Source organism: Pelodiscus sinensis, chromosome 3 (genome assembly GCF_052426305.1).
Source record: "Pelodiscus sinensis isolate ZL-2025 chromosome 3, ASM5242630v1, whole genome shotgun sequence".
Lineage (NCBI taxonomy): Eukaryota > Metazoa > Chordata > Testudines > Trionychidae > Pelodiscus > Pelodiscus sinensis.
Window position 1 is genome coordinate 8,816,727 of NC_143054.1, and position 15,520 is coordinate 8,832,246.

General features: G+C 57.4%; 1 protein-coding gene across 12 annotated transcripts in view; it reads left to right on the top strand.

Annotated features, from left to right (window-relative positions):
- Positions 1–15,520, top strand: part of PTK2B (protein tyrosine kinase 2 beta) — a 141,100-nt gene that overhangs the window by 113,506 nt on the left and 12,074 nt on the right. For 10 of the 12 annotated variants that reach the window (XM_075923314.2, XM_089777000.1, XM_075923318.2 and 7 more), the window contains 15 exons: positions 178–279; positions 3,361–3,478; positions 4,243–4,282; positions 4,770–4,816; positions 5,540–5,593; positions 6,158–6,255; positions 6,877–6,961; positions 7,344–7,444; positions 8,057–8,172; positions 8,744–8,844; positions 9,348–9,437; positions 10,251–10,455; positions 12,077–12,185; positions 13,165–13,230; positions 14,720–14,845. In XM_075923314.2, the coding sequence (XP_075779429.1) occupies positions 178–279; positions 3,361–3,478; positions 4,243–4,282; positions 4,770–4,816; positions 5,540–5,593; positions 6,158–6,255; positions 6,877–6,961; positions 7,344–7,444; positions 8,057–8,172; positions 8,744–8,844; positions 9,348–9,437; positions 10,251–10,455; positions 12,077–12,185; positions 13,165–13,230; positions 14,720–14,845 (1,458 nt within the window). The remainder of the gene's footprint in view (positions 1–177; positions 280–3,360; positions 3,479–4,242; positions 4,283–4,769; positions 4,817–5,539; positions 5,594–6,157; positions 6,256–6,876; positions 6,962–7,343; positions 7,445–8,056; positions 8,173–8,743; positions 8,845–9,347; positions 9,438–10,250; positions 10,456–12,076; positions 12,186–13,164; positions 13,231–14,719; positions 14,846–15,520) is intronic. The other 2 variants (XM_075923321.2, XM_075923322.2) reach the window with 1 other exon arrangement.

Sequence of the window (15,520 nt, forward strand, 5' to 3'; positions counted from 1 at the left end):
GCGGAGCTGCCCTGGGCTGGGGGATTGCAACCCCAGAATAGACGGCGGTGGTGCTGCTTTTCTGGGTTTTGGGGGGGATGCTGGCGAAGTCCAGTGCTGCTCTGGGGTGCCCTGCTGGGTATAGCTCTTAACATGGGGGGGGAGTGGCAATCACATTGGCTTTTCGGTGCGTTGCAGCCCACCTGCCTGGCAGAGTTCAAGCAGCTCAAATCCATCAAGTGCTCCAGTGTGGAGGAAGGCAAGGCCGTGCTGCAGCTGACGCTCACTGGGACCCCGCAGGTAAAGAGTGTCTCTTACTGTCCCACAACCACACCGATCCCAAGGCAAGAAGGGATCGCTGTGAGTGCCTGGCTTGTCCTCCACCAGAGCCTGCGAACTTCTCTGAGCCGGTGCCCGTTTGAGCTGAGATCTCGGGGGGGGAAGGGAGGGGACAGAAATAAATCGGATCTTGCTTTAGAGAATGAGCGACAAGAATGATTAAAGGTCTAGAGAAGAGCGACAAGAATGATTAAAGGTTTAGAGAACATGACCTATGAAGCCAGGCTTCATGAACTGGGCTTGTTTAGTTTGGAAAAAAGAAGATTAAGGGGGGACATGATAGCGGTTTTCAAATATCTAAAAGGGTATCACAAGGAGGAAGGAGAAAATTTGTTCCTCTTGGTTTCTGAGGACAGGACAAGGAGTAATGGGCTTAAAGTGCAGCAGGGGAGGTTTAGATTGGACATTAGGAAAAAATTCCTAACTGTCAGGGTGGTCAAATATTGGAATAAATTGCCAAGGGAGGTGGTGGAATCTCCCTCTCTGGAGATATTTAAGAACAGGTTAGATAGACATCTGTCAGGGATGATGTAGATGGAGCTTGGTCCTGCCTTGAGGGCGGGGGGCTGGACTCGATCACCTCTTGAGGTCCCTTCCAGTCCTATGATTCTATGATTCTATGATTTAAAACTGGCCAGTGATGGAGAAACCATCAGGACCCTCAGTAAAATGGTCCACTGGTTCGTTCCCCTCGCCCTTAAAAATGGACGCCTTGTTTCCCGTCTCAATTTGTCTAGCTTCATCTCTCAGCGGCTGGATGTGGTCTGCTAGGTTGAAGAACCCATGGTTTTCAAATATTCATTCCTCACCCCCCACCCCTCCAGTGCCAAGGCTGGAAAAGAGAAATGAGCAAAGAGAAAGGGAACCCGAGAACAATTCCAGGGAGTTTGGGAGACGGCTGTTCTAAAAATAGCTGCAATAAAGCCTGTCAGGTGCTTTTAGTAGTAACAGAAATAAGGCCGCAGGGTCACATCTATTGATCTGACCTGCAGGGAACACAATGCTGGAGTGTGTGTATGTGCGGAGGGGTTGCCAGCACTTTGGGGGATAGAACTGAAACCAAAGGGGTCTTGATACCTTGAAGAAGTTGGGCTTTACCCAGCAAAATGAAATTCCACCAAGATAAAACGTCGGGGAAGAGAAACTGAATGCGCAGGCACAGCCCCGTGGAGAACTGGCTTGGCAGCAGCACTACTGAGAGGGGTCTGGGAGTAAGGGCGGGTCCTGGCCTGAGCATGGGACAGCCGTGGGACGCTGCTGCTGCAAAAAGCAAATGCCATTGGAGGTCGCATTGACCGAGGCCTAGCGAGCGAGTGGTAGTGCGGCTCTGCTCAGCGCTGGCCAGGCCTCAGCTGGAGTCGTGTGTCCCGTTTTGGTCACTGCTGTATGGAAAGGGTGTGGAGACACTGGAAAGGATCCGGGTGCAAGTAACAATGAGGATCCGAGGGATGATGCAGCCATAGGAGCAAAGGCTTCAGATCACTGAAAAGCTGCCATAGAAAGGATGGAGAAAAGCTCTTCTCTCGCCGCAGAGGGCAGGACAAGAGGCAGCAGGTTCGAACTCCAGCATGGCAGAGTTAGTGAAATCTCAGGAGAAATTTCCGAACTGTAAGAACAGCAGGACACAGGAACAGGCGCCGGGGGAAGCTGTGGAAGGTCTCAGAAGGAGACTGGAGTGGAAAGCCAGCTCCCTGGGATGGCTCAGGCCAGCAGTTCCCAACCATCGAGCCACGACTCCCTGCCTGCTGGGCCGTAGCATGTTGCCACACCACACCCCGCTTTTAATTCTCCCTGCCCACTGGGCTTTCCCATGAGGTGCCGGGGCCCAGAGAGCATTTTAAAGCTTTATGTAAGATGTCAACAGGCCTTTAAAGAATAAAGTGTTGGTAGAGGTTTTCGATTTTTCATGTGATTAGTCGGTCCGCCCCAAATCCAGCAAGGTTCAGTCCCCTTCTTCTTAATAGTCTCCGTTATCCTGTTTGGCTCCCTAAAGTTGGAGCTTCAGGAACAGTCTCCAAGAGTTTGTGTTGGTTTTTTAAAATGTGTGTGTGCAGCAGGTTTTCAAATTCTTGTTAACCATCCCGTCTCCCGCCCCATTGATTTGCCTGGTGTACCGTGAGCTAAAATGACCCTAATGAAAATGCAGATATTTCAGAGCTGGTTTACCAACAGTTTTTGAACGAGTGTTCCAGTCCGCGGTATAAAAAAGGTTGGGAGCCACTGGTTTAGACACGCCAAATCCTGCCTCTTAGCTGGGGTTAGACTAGCTGGCCCTTGCGGTCCCTTCCGACCTTGGCATTTTACGATTCTGTAAGTCACACGGTACCACCGGAGAGACGAGGTGGGCGGAGCAACATCTTTTATGGGACCCACTTCTGTTAACATCCTGGGACTGACCCGGCTGCAACAGGGCATGAGGACAGGCCACTAGCTGTAGATGGCACCAGACCAATACATCAGGGGCCTGATTTGTCCTCAGTTGCAATCCTCCAGGATTTGCCTGGGGGTACTTTAAAGATATTCATGCACCACGCCAGAGACAGGTGCATCTCGGAGGGTGGCACATGGTGTAGCCCTTCACCTCCTGCTGCCCCTTCAGCATGCATCTTGCCCCAGCGCAGCCCGGGAGGGGGACAGTTAGACACACACCCTGGCACTGGTGTGACATGTGCACCCCCTTGCCCGTCACCTGTGACCTGGCCTTCGGATGCAGATTCCATTCGCGTGGTGTCACTCACCGGCCCAGAGGCCCCGGGGAAGCTGGGAGCCAGCAGCAGCCCCATGGATGCTGTTTCGCTGGTGGTTGGGGCCCCAGGTTCATCTGTGAGTCTGGCCCTGGGGGGTTGGGTTTGCAGGGCCCCACTGGCCCAGAAGCAAAGGGGGTGGGTGCAGGACAGCAGGGCATTTCACCTCTCTAGCCTGCTGGACTCGTGCATCTCGGGGCTGCCTCCCGCAGTTCCCCGTGTAGCCAGGAGCGTGCGGATGTGGGTGCGGGATGCGGACATTCGCCTGGGTTTCACATGCCCCCTTCCTGCTTCACAGTCCCTGGCTATTAAAACCTCCTCCCTGGCTGAGGCGGAGAACATGGCTGACCTGATAGACGGTTACTGTCGGATGCAGGGCGACAAGGAAACATCCCTCATCGTCCGCCCTAAGAAAGGTGAGCGGCTCTCTGAGCCCGGGCGCGAGGGAGGCCGGAGGGGGAGCCAATGGGGCGGGATTGAGGCCTCGTGGATGTCGAGGGCTGGTGTTCAGACGGGCTCCGGGCAGGGTCAAAGCACCCATCAGCCTTGATTTCCAGCTCCCTGACCACTCCAGTGCGGAGTCCCCACACAGCTCTGTTCAGCAGCCTCCTTTTTTCCTGCCCTGGATGATGACCACGATCCTGCTGAATTACAGGTTGAGCTGAGAGCCCCCAAACTCGCTGCAGGTGTGGGCCATGCTGGCATGCACCCCAGATGGCAGCCAAAGGCAAAAGGCAGGTGCAGTGGCAGATTTTGGGGGTGTTGTGGCTTAGCCCGTTACTGAGCAAAGGGGGTATGTCTCTTTGTCCCCTTTGACTGCCTCAAAGCAGCTTGTCAAGTATCAGAGGGGTAGCCGTGTTAGTCTGGATCTGCAAAAGCGACAAGGAGTCCGGTGGCACGCTATAGACTAACAGATGTATTGGAGCATAAGCTTTCGTGAGAAAAGACCCACTTCGTCAGACACATAAGCTTTGAAAGCTCATGCTCCAATACATCTATTAGTCTGTAAGGTGCCACAGGACTCCTTGTCGTCAAAGCAGTGCTCAGTCCTAGCCCTCTGCCTTCTGTCCCACATCTTCCTCGGAGGCTCTGCTGGATGATGGGAGAGGGGAGGCCAGAATCCGGGGAGCGGGCAGCTGGAGATGCACAAATAAAGACCCTTTTCCCCCTTTCCCCACAGAGAACGAGAAGCGGGTGAGCCTGCCGCAGATCCCCACGCAGTAAGTACAATGTAACCATCAGAGGAACCTGTATCAGTACGGGACAGAGGGGCCACGACTATGGGGATGTCCAACCATTTTCCCTCCTTCTGTGGAATAAATTTTGTTATGTGCACCGAAGCATATGTGCATGTGCACCACCAGTAGAAACACATACTGCCGGCTGCTGCCGGCGCTCTGCCAAGCAGCAGGGCGGCATTTGAATCTCTCTTGGATGCCCAGCTTAGGGGAACACTGGTGTCCAGGTTGGAAGGAAGGGCCAGATAACCAAAGCCCTGGCCGTGTGTGGCCCTCAGAGACCTCATGGACTCCTGGCTTCAGCCTGGGGCCTGGATACCCAGGTGATGGGCCCCTTGGAAATGCTGGAGGTGGGTGGAAGGGGGGTGAGATGGAAGGACAGACCAGCTGGAGAGCTGGATACATGGCTAGGACGGCTGGTGATAGGCTCACAGCGCTGAGCTTTGCGCTTGCTCGTTTTCGCCCCCAGGCACATCGACGAGAGAAGACCCATGTTGTCGGAGAGCATCAGCGTGGGTGAGTTTCATTCGCCCCTCTCGCTCGAGGCCGGGAACCGGGAGAGCAGGCAGCCGGTGCAGCAGCTGGGACATGGAGGGAGGGGAGAGTTTGGAACAGGGGAGAGATTCTCGGCTTTGGTTTATTACACACCCACAGAGTCGGGTGAAGCCAACATCTTCGGTTAGCCCCACTGTCTCTGCTCCCTGCTGGTTTAGACCCTTCTTGGCAGCAGTTGGCGCTGGCCACCATCAGGCAGAAATATGGCCCTGGACCGCCCCCCTGACTGATTCACCAAAGTGGTTCCCACATTCCTTGCCCAGCGGCTTCCGTGGGCATTGGGGGACTACTCATGCTCCGGAGACTGCAGCATGTAGCAGCTGGGGGTTGGTCCGGGCAGAGGCTCTGGGCTTTCCGCACTGTTGCATCCCTGGTTTTCAAACAGAGTAAGGGACAGCTTGCAGGGGTCTCAGACCCGCTGGCTTATTAAAAGAAATACCCCAGGCTGGGCTGTCAGTGTGCCCCTTTATCCCTCCTGCTCTGGGGCCATCTGGCTTTTCACAGTCCTTGCTAGACCCAGGAGAGGCAGGACTTGAACCCATGACCTTGTCCTCTCCAGGTGAGCACCCTATCCCCTAGGCTACATGGGAACATGTCCCACCACCTTGCTGTCAGGGCACCCTTTATCCCTCCTGCCCCGTCCCAGCGCTGTGGCTGCTCTCACTGCTGAATTTCTTTCCCTAGATTCAGATATTTATGCTGAAATCCCCGATGAGGCCTCAAGACCCAAGTCCGGAGGTAGGTGGCTGGAGACGCTGCTGGGCTCTGGCTGGAGACGCTGCTCCTTGAAGTCTGGAGACCCCCTCATGCAGGAGGAGCGGACGCCAGCTCCAAAGAAAGGGGCTGGCGGGGCGGCGCCTAATTGCTAGCTCCCGAACGAGGGGGAGGAGCTAGGGGTTCACCAGCCACTCCTCCTGGTTGCCCCCCCGCAGACTCAGCTACTGTCGTCACCTTGCACCTTCCTCCACGGAACAGACTCCCTGAGGGGACGTTGGCTTAGTTCTGGAGACCCTGCTTGTCCCGCAGGAGATGAGCGAGGGCTGCGTCTGTATCGGGGACAGCCCCCTGGGAGGTGCCCCATCCCCCGAGAGCCCCCAGGGCGGGAACAGGGACCGGCCTGCTGGAGATCAGTCACACCCAGCGGTCTCTGGCTGTGCACACCTGGCAGAGCTGCCGGCCTTGCAGGGGCTGTCCTGGCCCCGTGGAGCCGTCGGCCACTGGGGGCTCTCCAGGCACAGACACCTGGGGACTCGCGGGCGGCCGCTGTGAAATCCTGTTGCTCGGGTTTCTCTGTCCCTCCAGCCCAGCAGTACGGGATCTCCCGAGAGGACGTGACTCTGGGCAGGATCCTGGGGGAAGGTTTCTTCGGGGAGGTGTACGAGGGCATTTACACCAACCAGGTGAGCTCCCGGGACCTTTGCCAGGGCAGGTCCCCAGCCCCCTGCGGCCCCCGATCCTCACCGCGGGTCTAGCGGGGTGGGCGCAGCAGGGCAGATGCTGATCCCTCCACAGACAAAGCTGCAGCAACGTACCAGTCCCACAGCGCCCCCTGGTGGCTGTGAGGGCACACCACTGTGGGAGGCGGGGCCCTACTAAGATCCAGCCCCTTTTCAGTCTATTACCTCCCTAGTCCAATGATCTCTCCCCCCTGGCTGGCACCAGCCCATAGCCACTGGGCATCTGAGGCCACTGATTCAGGTCCTCTTCACCCAGCCCCCTTGTCCCGCTCAGCTTTTGGCTCTTTCCAGGCCCCCCCACCCCCCAGGCCTGATTCCCCCTACCCCAGGCCTTTTCCCGCACAGGTATGTGGATATCCCCTGCAACCCTGTTTCCTTTTCACCCTGGTTCTTCTTGGCCCAGGAAAGGTACCCTCCCCCTTTGGGTGGCACTGTGCTCTCATAACCCCCCTCGGCTGCCTCTCACGGACCTTCCTGGTTAGCCCCGGGCCACGCTAATTCCCCCACCCCCTTGGACGTCACCTCATGATAAAGGCCGAGAGTGAAAGCCCCTTCTCCTTGCAGAAGGGGGAGCGGACCAGCGTGGCCGTGAAGACCTGCAAGAAGGACTGCACCCCCGAGAACAAGGAGAAGTTCATGAGCGAAGCTGGTACGGAGGGCCCCGTAGCCATGGCAACAGCCAGCCCCCAGCACCCATGGGCGCCTCTGGCTGTATCCTGCATGGCGCATGGCGGGGACCCCGGCAGGCCCACGGGGTGTCAAGGCAATGGGGGGAGAGCAGCTCAGGGTGAGGGGAGTCTGATGGGGAGGAGGATGGAGAGGGAACAAGGGGCCGCTGGAGCGGCATTTCCAGGCAGTAATGGGGGAGCGTTGGTCTCTGGCCTGCCCCAATGCTCCGCCACAGCTGCTGCTTGCGCTCCGGTGGGGGAGGCTCACCTTCCTATTGCGGGCGGGCCCCACGTCGACCCGCCCCCCCGGGCCGTGCGGCCTCGGTGCCTGAGCCCTCCCCCCTGTCGCTCGCCCGCCCGCAGTGCTGATGAAGAAGCTGGACCACCCCCACATCGTGAAGCTCATCGGCATCACAGAGGAGGAGCCGACCTGGATCGTCATGGAGCTGTACCCCTACGGGGAGGTGAGGGGCGAACATGACGGCCGGGGGGGGGGGCTAGGAGTGGGGAGCAGGGCTGCTGGTGACGTACATCAGGCAGCGTTTCCTCCCCAGCGGTGGTCTTGCTTTGGGGGGGAAGAAGGGGAGAGGATGGGGCAGGCAGGAGAAGACCGTGTTTGACATGGAGATCTTGCTGCTGTAACAAATACCCGTCACCCACTTGCCCTGGCCAGAGGGGGTGTTGCCTAGTGGTTAGAGAAGGAAACTGGGTTCTGGGGAGCTCTGGTTCCGGGCTTGGTGCTGCCAATGACCTTGGGGGCAAGTCATGTCACTGCTCTGTGCCTCAGTTTCCCTGCCCGTGAAACAAGGATAATAATTCCTCTGCTGTGGAGTGGATGGGTCTGACAGTTATATGGACGAGGCTGAAAGGTATCAGGACTCCCAGCGGATCATCCCATTAGATCCCCCCCTCCAGCTTCTATGATCTGTGCAGGTCACGGCTGCCTTCGACTCCCTCTTTCCCATGTGGTTGCTCCCCTGCCCCCTCTCAGGTGTCTTTGGCATGCCCTGCCTGGGTCGTCCCCTTCCCCTGCTGCCGAGTTTGCCCCTAACCCCAGCTCTCTTGCCCCTGTGCAGCTAGGCCAATACCTCGAGCAGAACAAGAACTCCCTCAAGGTGCCGACCCTCATCCTGTACGCGCTGCAGATCGGCAAAGCCCTGGCGTATCTGGAGGCCATCAGCTGCGTGCACAGGTAAAGTAGGGGAAGGGTGACGAACGGGCTTTGCCAAGGCAGCAGGCATTAACCAGCATGTTGGCAAGCACATGCAGGCCCTCACCGCTGGACTGGGCACAATTTTTCATCCGAACTTTTTTTGGGGGGGGGACTGAAACATGCGGCTTTGCAGTGACCGGAACATAAGCAAATTGACGCTGTACGTCGTGGATGAATTGTTTCGGTCGCAGGGGAAAATGACCCTCCTCTCCCCCCGAAAAAAACCCAGATTCAGTCTCTGCTTTTTCCAAAAAGAGTTTGGATTTGGTGAATCGAAGCGACTTGTTTAGATTTCACAACAGTTTTATTTTAAGAAATGTTTGAAGAACTAGAAACCCCCAAACCGTTTTCCAGGCCTGTCCAATCAGAGGTAGGAGCTGTGCCACGCGGCTGCAGCAAAGTGCTAACAGATCAGAATCCTCCCTGTGGGAAATCCAGGCTACACACTTACGGGCAAGACAATGGGGGAGTGGGTCCCGGAGCTCAGCCCTCCAGAGCCGCGGAGCCACACGCCCTCACGGGACTGACTCTCTCTCCCTCTGCCCCGCAGAGACATCGCCGTGAGGAATATCCTGGTGGCTTCTTCCGACTGTGTGAAGCTGGGGGACTTTGGGCTCTCCCGGTACATCGAGGATGACGAGTATTACAAAGGTAAGTCTGCAGGAGCCCCGGGGGAGGGGAGGCATTGCTCTAGATCAGAAAGCGGCTGTGCACAATGAGCCGCATCAGGTCAAGAGATGGCAATAGTCGCAGTCTCTAGGGCATTCGCTTGCGGAGGGCAGGGTAGGAGGTTCTAATCCTGGGTCTCCCCCCCGCCTCCTCCACAGCAAGAGGTGGGATAAAGGGTGCTTTCAGAGTAAGGCGGTGGGGTGGGTTCTGGCATAGCCAGGCGTTTGCTGGTGGGGGACTCGAGTGCCGGGACTGTGGGTGAGGAGTGCAGGGCTGTGTTCCTGTGGCGGGGACCCAGGGGTGGGCTTTGAGTCAGACTGAGGGGCTCCAGCAGTGGGGCCCCCAGGAGCAAGACAGCGGAAGGAGCCCAGGACCGGGTGGGGGGCTGTGCATTGGGTTTGCCGGACATCGGCAGAGCTGGGGGTGAGGAGAAGCCCAGAGCAGGGGGTGCTGCAGATGTGTGACCGTCTTTCCTCCTCCCCAAGCTTCTGTGACTCGTCTTCCCATCAAGTGGATGTCGCCCGAATCGATCAACTTCCGCCGCTTCACGTCGGCCAGCGACGTGTGGATGTTTGGTGAGTGGGGCTGCGGGAGGTCGGGGGCAGGATGTGGCTCTCCAGCTGGTGTCTGGCCAAATTCTGCTCTCGGTTCCCCGGGAGTAAACCCAGAGCTGTGCCGTTACGCTGGCGCTAGGCCTGCGGAGTGTGTAGGGGGAGTTGGGCAGGGCCCAGGGATGGCCCTGTGGTAGGGGAGGGAGCTGTCAGAGATCAGTGCAGATTCGGCACACGAGAGAGCCTGTCCGTGGGGCTTCCTCCTCAGAGCCGGGGAGGCAGCAGGGCAGCAGGGACCTGGAGAACTAATGGCACCCCGGCTGCTCCTGCAAACCCCCGCCCTGCTGGCACCTCAGTGTGCAGCATGGCTACTAGCTAATAGGAGTTTGGGGGGGCTCAGGACAGTTACTAGCCGGGAGTTGTCACCACAAAGACTAATTGGGCTGCGGAGGCTGGACAGGTTCACCCCTCGGGAAGCTGGCTGTGTCTGTCAACGGTACTTGCCTGGCTCCTGTTACTGTAGTATCCCAGCATCTCCCCATCTTCAGTGTGTTTCTCTTCCCACCCCCTCGATAAGGAGGGCAGGGCGAGTACCCCAAGGTCAGATGGGAACTAGGAGGGCAGGGCGAGGCTAAGTGACTTGCCCAAGGTCACACATGGTCGCGGTGGCAGAGAAGAGCTTTGGCTAATCACTGGGCTGTCGGCACAGCACAGGGGGCATCTGCCTTGCTTCTGCCCACGCTGGCCCGTCCCGCCTGTGTGAGTGCTTCCCATCCCCCTGCCCTGGCCCCACCTGCCATCCCTAAGGGGTGTACTTCATATTCCCTGCCTGCCCAGCTGTGTGCATGTGGGAGATCCTGAGCTACGGCAAGCAACCCTTCTTCTGGCTGGAGAACAAGGACGTCATCGGGGTGCTGGAGAAGGGCGATCGACTGCCCAAACCCGACCTCTGTCCTCCCATCCTCTACACCCTCATGACACGCTGCTGGGACTACGACCCCAACGACCGGCCCAAGTTCAAGGAGCTGGTCTGCAGTTTGAGGTAGGCAGCAGGGGAGGGAGGAGGTCGGTGCTAAGATCCTGGGGCAGCCCAAGGCATCGAGGGAGGGGGAGCTGTGAGACTAGTAACTCAGGTAGCTGGGGAGGTCTTGTTGCCAGTGGCTGCATGTTGCTGCCCCTGCAGGCCCTGGTACCCGGCAGCCAGAGCCCTGTGGTGCCCCAGGGCTCTGGTTCTACCTGCGGAGTTCAGTCACCCTGAACCCAGACCACAAGTGCCAGCTCCTAGCTCAGCACTTACCAGTGGGCCCCACCGATCAGCTCCTCCCCCACCCCCACAGCACCTCCCACCTGGCATTGATCGGCTGTCCAGCCGCGGGCAGGAGGCGTGGGGGAGAGAGGAAGGAGCAAAGGTAGGAAGGAAAAGGTGGGTCAGGATGGGGCGTCCTTGAGGGAAGGAGATTGGAGGGGAGGGGTGGAGACACTGTGGGATGCAGCTCTGGGGCTGAGCTGAGGACGACAGTCCCATTTCATGACTGCCTTCGGGTGTCTGATGTTTTTTCGTTCTTTGTTGGGACAAAACCAAGAAAAGGAAGTTTTAAAGCAAACAAAAGGAAGTGTTTCTTCATGCAGCACACTGTCAACCTGTGGAACTCCTTGCCAGAGGATGTTGTAAAGGCCAAGACTATTAACAGGGTTCAAAAAAGAACTAGATAAATTCATGGAGGTGGCATCCATCAATGGCTGTTACCTAGCCTCTTTGTCACATGATTCCCTGTTCTGTTTACTCCCTCTGGGGCATCAGGCATTGGCCACTGTCAGAAGCCAGGATACTGGGCTAGATGGGCCTTTAGTCTGACCCAGTCTGGCCGTTCTTATGTTCTTAAAATCAGAACCTTTCACAGACCTGGAATTATAGAATCCTAGGGCTGGAAGAGACCTCAGGAAGTCATCAAGTCCAGCCCCCTGCCCGAGGCAGGACCAATCCCAACTAAATCAACCCGGCCAGGGCTTTGTCAAGCCAAGACAAACCTCCAGGATTGGAGATTCCACCCCTCCCTAGGGAACCCATCCCAGAGCTTCACCACCCTCCTAGGGAAATAGTTTTTCCTAATATCCAACCTAGACCTCCCCGACTGCAACTTGGACTGAAACCTGCCTTTCTTGAGTCGGGAAATCCGGGGGCACCCCTGGGTGTTACTACGGTCAGGGACTTGAACCTGAGTTTCCCCGCCAGCATGTAAGTTCTGGGGAATGGACCGAGAGGCAGAATCACTCTTTGGTGCTAGTGGTGTGAGCCAGCTCTGGGGAGAGTGCCCTGCTGCCGGGCCTTGCAGCACGAGCCCCTCGCACTCGGCTGACAAAAGGACATAGACCGTCTCCCCAGCTGTCTGCCAGCGAGGCTTACAAGCGTGTGGGTTTGCGCTGCTTCGGCAGACTCCAAGTCAGCCAGCCAGGAAGGGGGGAGCTGTCTGCTCACAACCGTTCTTCCCACCTCTGCCTGTCTCCCCACACAGTCACTGGTTTCCACTGGCCCTGTAGCTTGTCAGGGCGATGGGCATAAGCAGCTCCGCCCGCTGCTGGCTGACTGGCTGCTTGGCATATCCCCTGTAGTGGAGGGAGCTTCCGTGCTCAATTCTTCCCTCTCCCTTGGCTACCGCCTGTAGTGACATTTATCTGACGGAGAAGGCAATCGCCAAGGAGCAGGAGAGGAACAATCGCCACCGGCCTCCCAAAATCATGGAGCCAACGTCTTTCCAGGAGCCCCCGCCCAAGGTAAGCAGGGATCCGAGCTGCATCTATAACAAGCTTCTGGCTCCTGCCCGGGCTGTGGAGCCCACCTCCTTCCCCAGAGAACCCACCTCACTCAGAATAGGAGGATGTGGTCTCTTCTAGCCGCTGGCCTGCTTAAGAGATAATAGCCTACTACAGCTGTTGCCTAATGGAGCTGAAGAGGCCCATGGTTGTGCTTTCAGACCTGGCAGGCAAGGTTCCATTTCCCTTAATAACTCAGAGCATTCATGGGGACCTGGTGTGTCTTAGACCCCAGGCCAGAAGGGACCACGGTGATCATCCGCATCGGCCATAGAATCTCCCCAAAAGAATTCCTAGAGCGGATCTTTCAGAAACCCGTCCAGCCTGGATTTAAAAATCATCCCTGATGGAGAATCCACCCTGGCCTTGTGGTCCATCCCTGCTGTCCACCTTCTTTTGAGTTTCCCGTCTCCCCTAGACGGCAAGCTCTTTGGGGCAGGGCGTGTGTTTTCTTGGCCTGTGCAGAGACCGGTGCACTTGTGCATTCAGGAAAACAATAAGCCCGTTTGCTCAGAGGGTGAGGTTAGTAACAAGGAGATTTGTTGGGGCAAATCTAGCAAGATGCATGGGTTTGCCTCCCTTAGAGGCAAGAGCAGTGCCAACTGGTGAGGTTATACCTGCATGGTCCAGAGGGCCGTCTCATGACAGACCTCACGTGCAGTCACATGGAACACGCTATGTTATGCTGGATCCACATGTCCTGACACAGGAAAATGCAATGCGCTCCCCTCCTAGAGCTGGTATCCATCCACCTGGCTGCCTTGGGAGACACAAGGCTACAGGGATGGGCTGGTCCAGCTTGGTTTTTGGTGGCCTGCTTCTCGCTACATTCCTAACAGTGGGCTGACATCTCTGGCTCATCTTGCTGCCAGGGTCCGAATGCCCCCAACACCACTGACCGCGCCCCTCTGTGCTTTTCCATGTCCTTGTCTTCCCACAGCCCAGCAGGCCGAAATATAAGCCACCTCCTCAGACCAACTTACTGGCTCCCAAGCTGCAGTTCCAGGTAAGATCTCCTGGCTGTAACTTCCTAGCCTGAAAGCCACAGGATAGTGGCTAGCGGAACTCCCTGGCACACACCAGAGCGGGGTGGGATGAGACCTTTGCATTGCGGCAGGGGGACTGTTGTGTGCCGCTTACTCTGAGCCGAATCTTATCGCTGCAGAGCGCCCCCCGGCTTCCTCCCGACGACGGAACAAGTGCCCAGCGCCACTTGGGGTTTGGTCCTGCACAGGTCGGGGTGGAGGGAGGGCATGCTGCTCTAAGTGAGTGTATGTGTGTGCACTGAGGCGCAAAGAGAGACTTTCCCCCTGGGGGTGGGATCCTGACACACACGGATTTTTCCCTGGGGGTTAGGAGAGAAAAAAGTTTCCACCTGTCTCGCTCTGTTGCTGCCCGCTGGAGAGAGTTGGCCACTGGAATTCTGCTCTGCGCCCTGCACGCCTGCTGAACGGGGCCCGGAAGTCGGCTCTCTGCGCTTGGTCCGCCTGCCCGCACACCTCTCCCAGCAGTGAAGTGCAACGTGTGCCAGCCCAGCACAAACAGAGCGCCACGGGGCCCGATTCTGATCCCACCCTGGGTTTACACCAGCAGCACTCAGCTGATTTCAGTGGACTGGCCTCTCGCTTATGCCGCTGTAACTGAGATCAGGATCAGGCCTGATAGATATGGGTAGTGGAGTCTTGTGGTTCCAGCGCAGCATTTGGGCACGGGAGCACGATGCTCTCTTCCTGGCTCTGCCACAGACATGCTGTGTGACCTGGGTGAAGTTACTTTACTGCCCTTTGCCTCAGTTTCCCCATCTGTGGAATGGGGAAGATGATCCTGACCTACCTTACAGGGGGTGCGGTTGGGAGAATTAACTGGCTAATGCCTGTAAAGGCCTCTGAAATCCTAGGGAAGAAGAAGCAAGAGAAAGACAAAGCATTATTGTCCTGGGAGGGCGGAAATATTCCTCTGGTACAAAGGGGTAAACTGAGGCAGGAAGAGGCTTAGCCCACATTTTCAAATATGGATGGCCTGTTTTTCTGGGGCCCAACTCCAGGCCTCAGAGGCCCTGGTTGTCCAAGAGTGACAAGCACCCAGTGTGGGAACCTGTGGATGTTCAGGGCCCTGGAAAGTTACGTCACAATGCTCAGGCCTGGCCACACATGTTGGGAGTCTCAGTATCTTGGATGCCTGGAGCCTGGCTGACCTGCCCCACCCTGGGCAAGCAGGAGAGGAAAGGCCCAGTGTTCCTGGTGTCCGAATCTCTGCTCAGACCACTAGGCCAGCCCTGCCCTTGTGCTGCAGTGTGGGATGAGGCAGGGGAGAAGAAGCAAATCTCTGTTGAAGGGCCACCAGCCGTCACCCTCCCTGCACATCTGCCCCAGTGCGAAGGTCCCTCTGTGAAGCGCTCCCTGCTCTGTGTACTTGCTCTCTCCGCTCCTTCTGTCTGTTGCTGCTAATGGTCCATGTCTGTGTCTGTGCCCGGTGCCTCTTGCTCCCCCAAACAGGTGCCCGAGGGTCTGTGTGCCAGCTCCCCGACGCTCACGAGCCCCATAGAGTACCAGTCGCCAGTCAACTCCCTGCACACCCCGCCGCTCAATCGGCACAACGTCTTCAAGCGCCACAGCATGAGGGTAAGGCGGGCCGGCTTGCTTGCCTCCTGGCTGGATCCCAAGGGAGTGTTAAGCTCAGCGCTGGGGGGTGAGGTGCAGTGTGAGCCAGCAGGGGGCGCTCTGCCCTCCGCCACCGGCATCTGGGGAGGGGGCGCTGCCTTGTGTGACCTCGCTCTTTGCTGTGCTGCCGTGTCCGCTGCTTATGCAAAAATAATTCCCGGCTGGCCTAGACGAACCCGTGCTACTGAGCCCGGGAGCACCCCTGCTCTGGGTGTCCCTAAACCTCTGACTTCCGGAAGCTGGGAGTGGATAACGGGGACAGATCCCTTGATAACTGCCCTGTTCTGTTCATTCCCTCTGAAGCACCTGGCTGCGGTCAGAAAATGGGACACCAGGGCTAGACAGACAGTTGGTCTGGCCCAGTGTGGCCTTTCGTGTGTTCTTCTTGTGTTAGGGACTGGGTCTGCCACTGCGTGTGTCTGTCCAGAGCCTAGCACAGATGGTGCCTTTGTGAGCAACCACAGTGCAAATCAATACAACAACCTACTAGAGTGTGTACTCAGTGCTCGGAAGCAACTCCACTCTAATGGGCCCATGCGGGCAACTCCGTAACCCTCTACAACAACCCCATGTGGGCAGACAGCTCTCTTGCTCAGGCTACGTCTAAACTGCAGGCTTCACTCGGAAGGAGCTTTT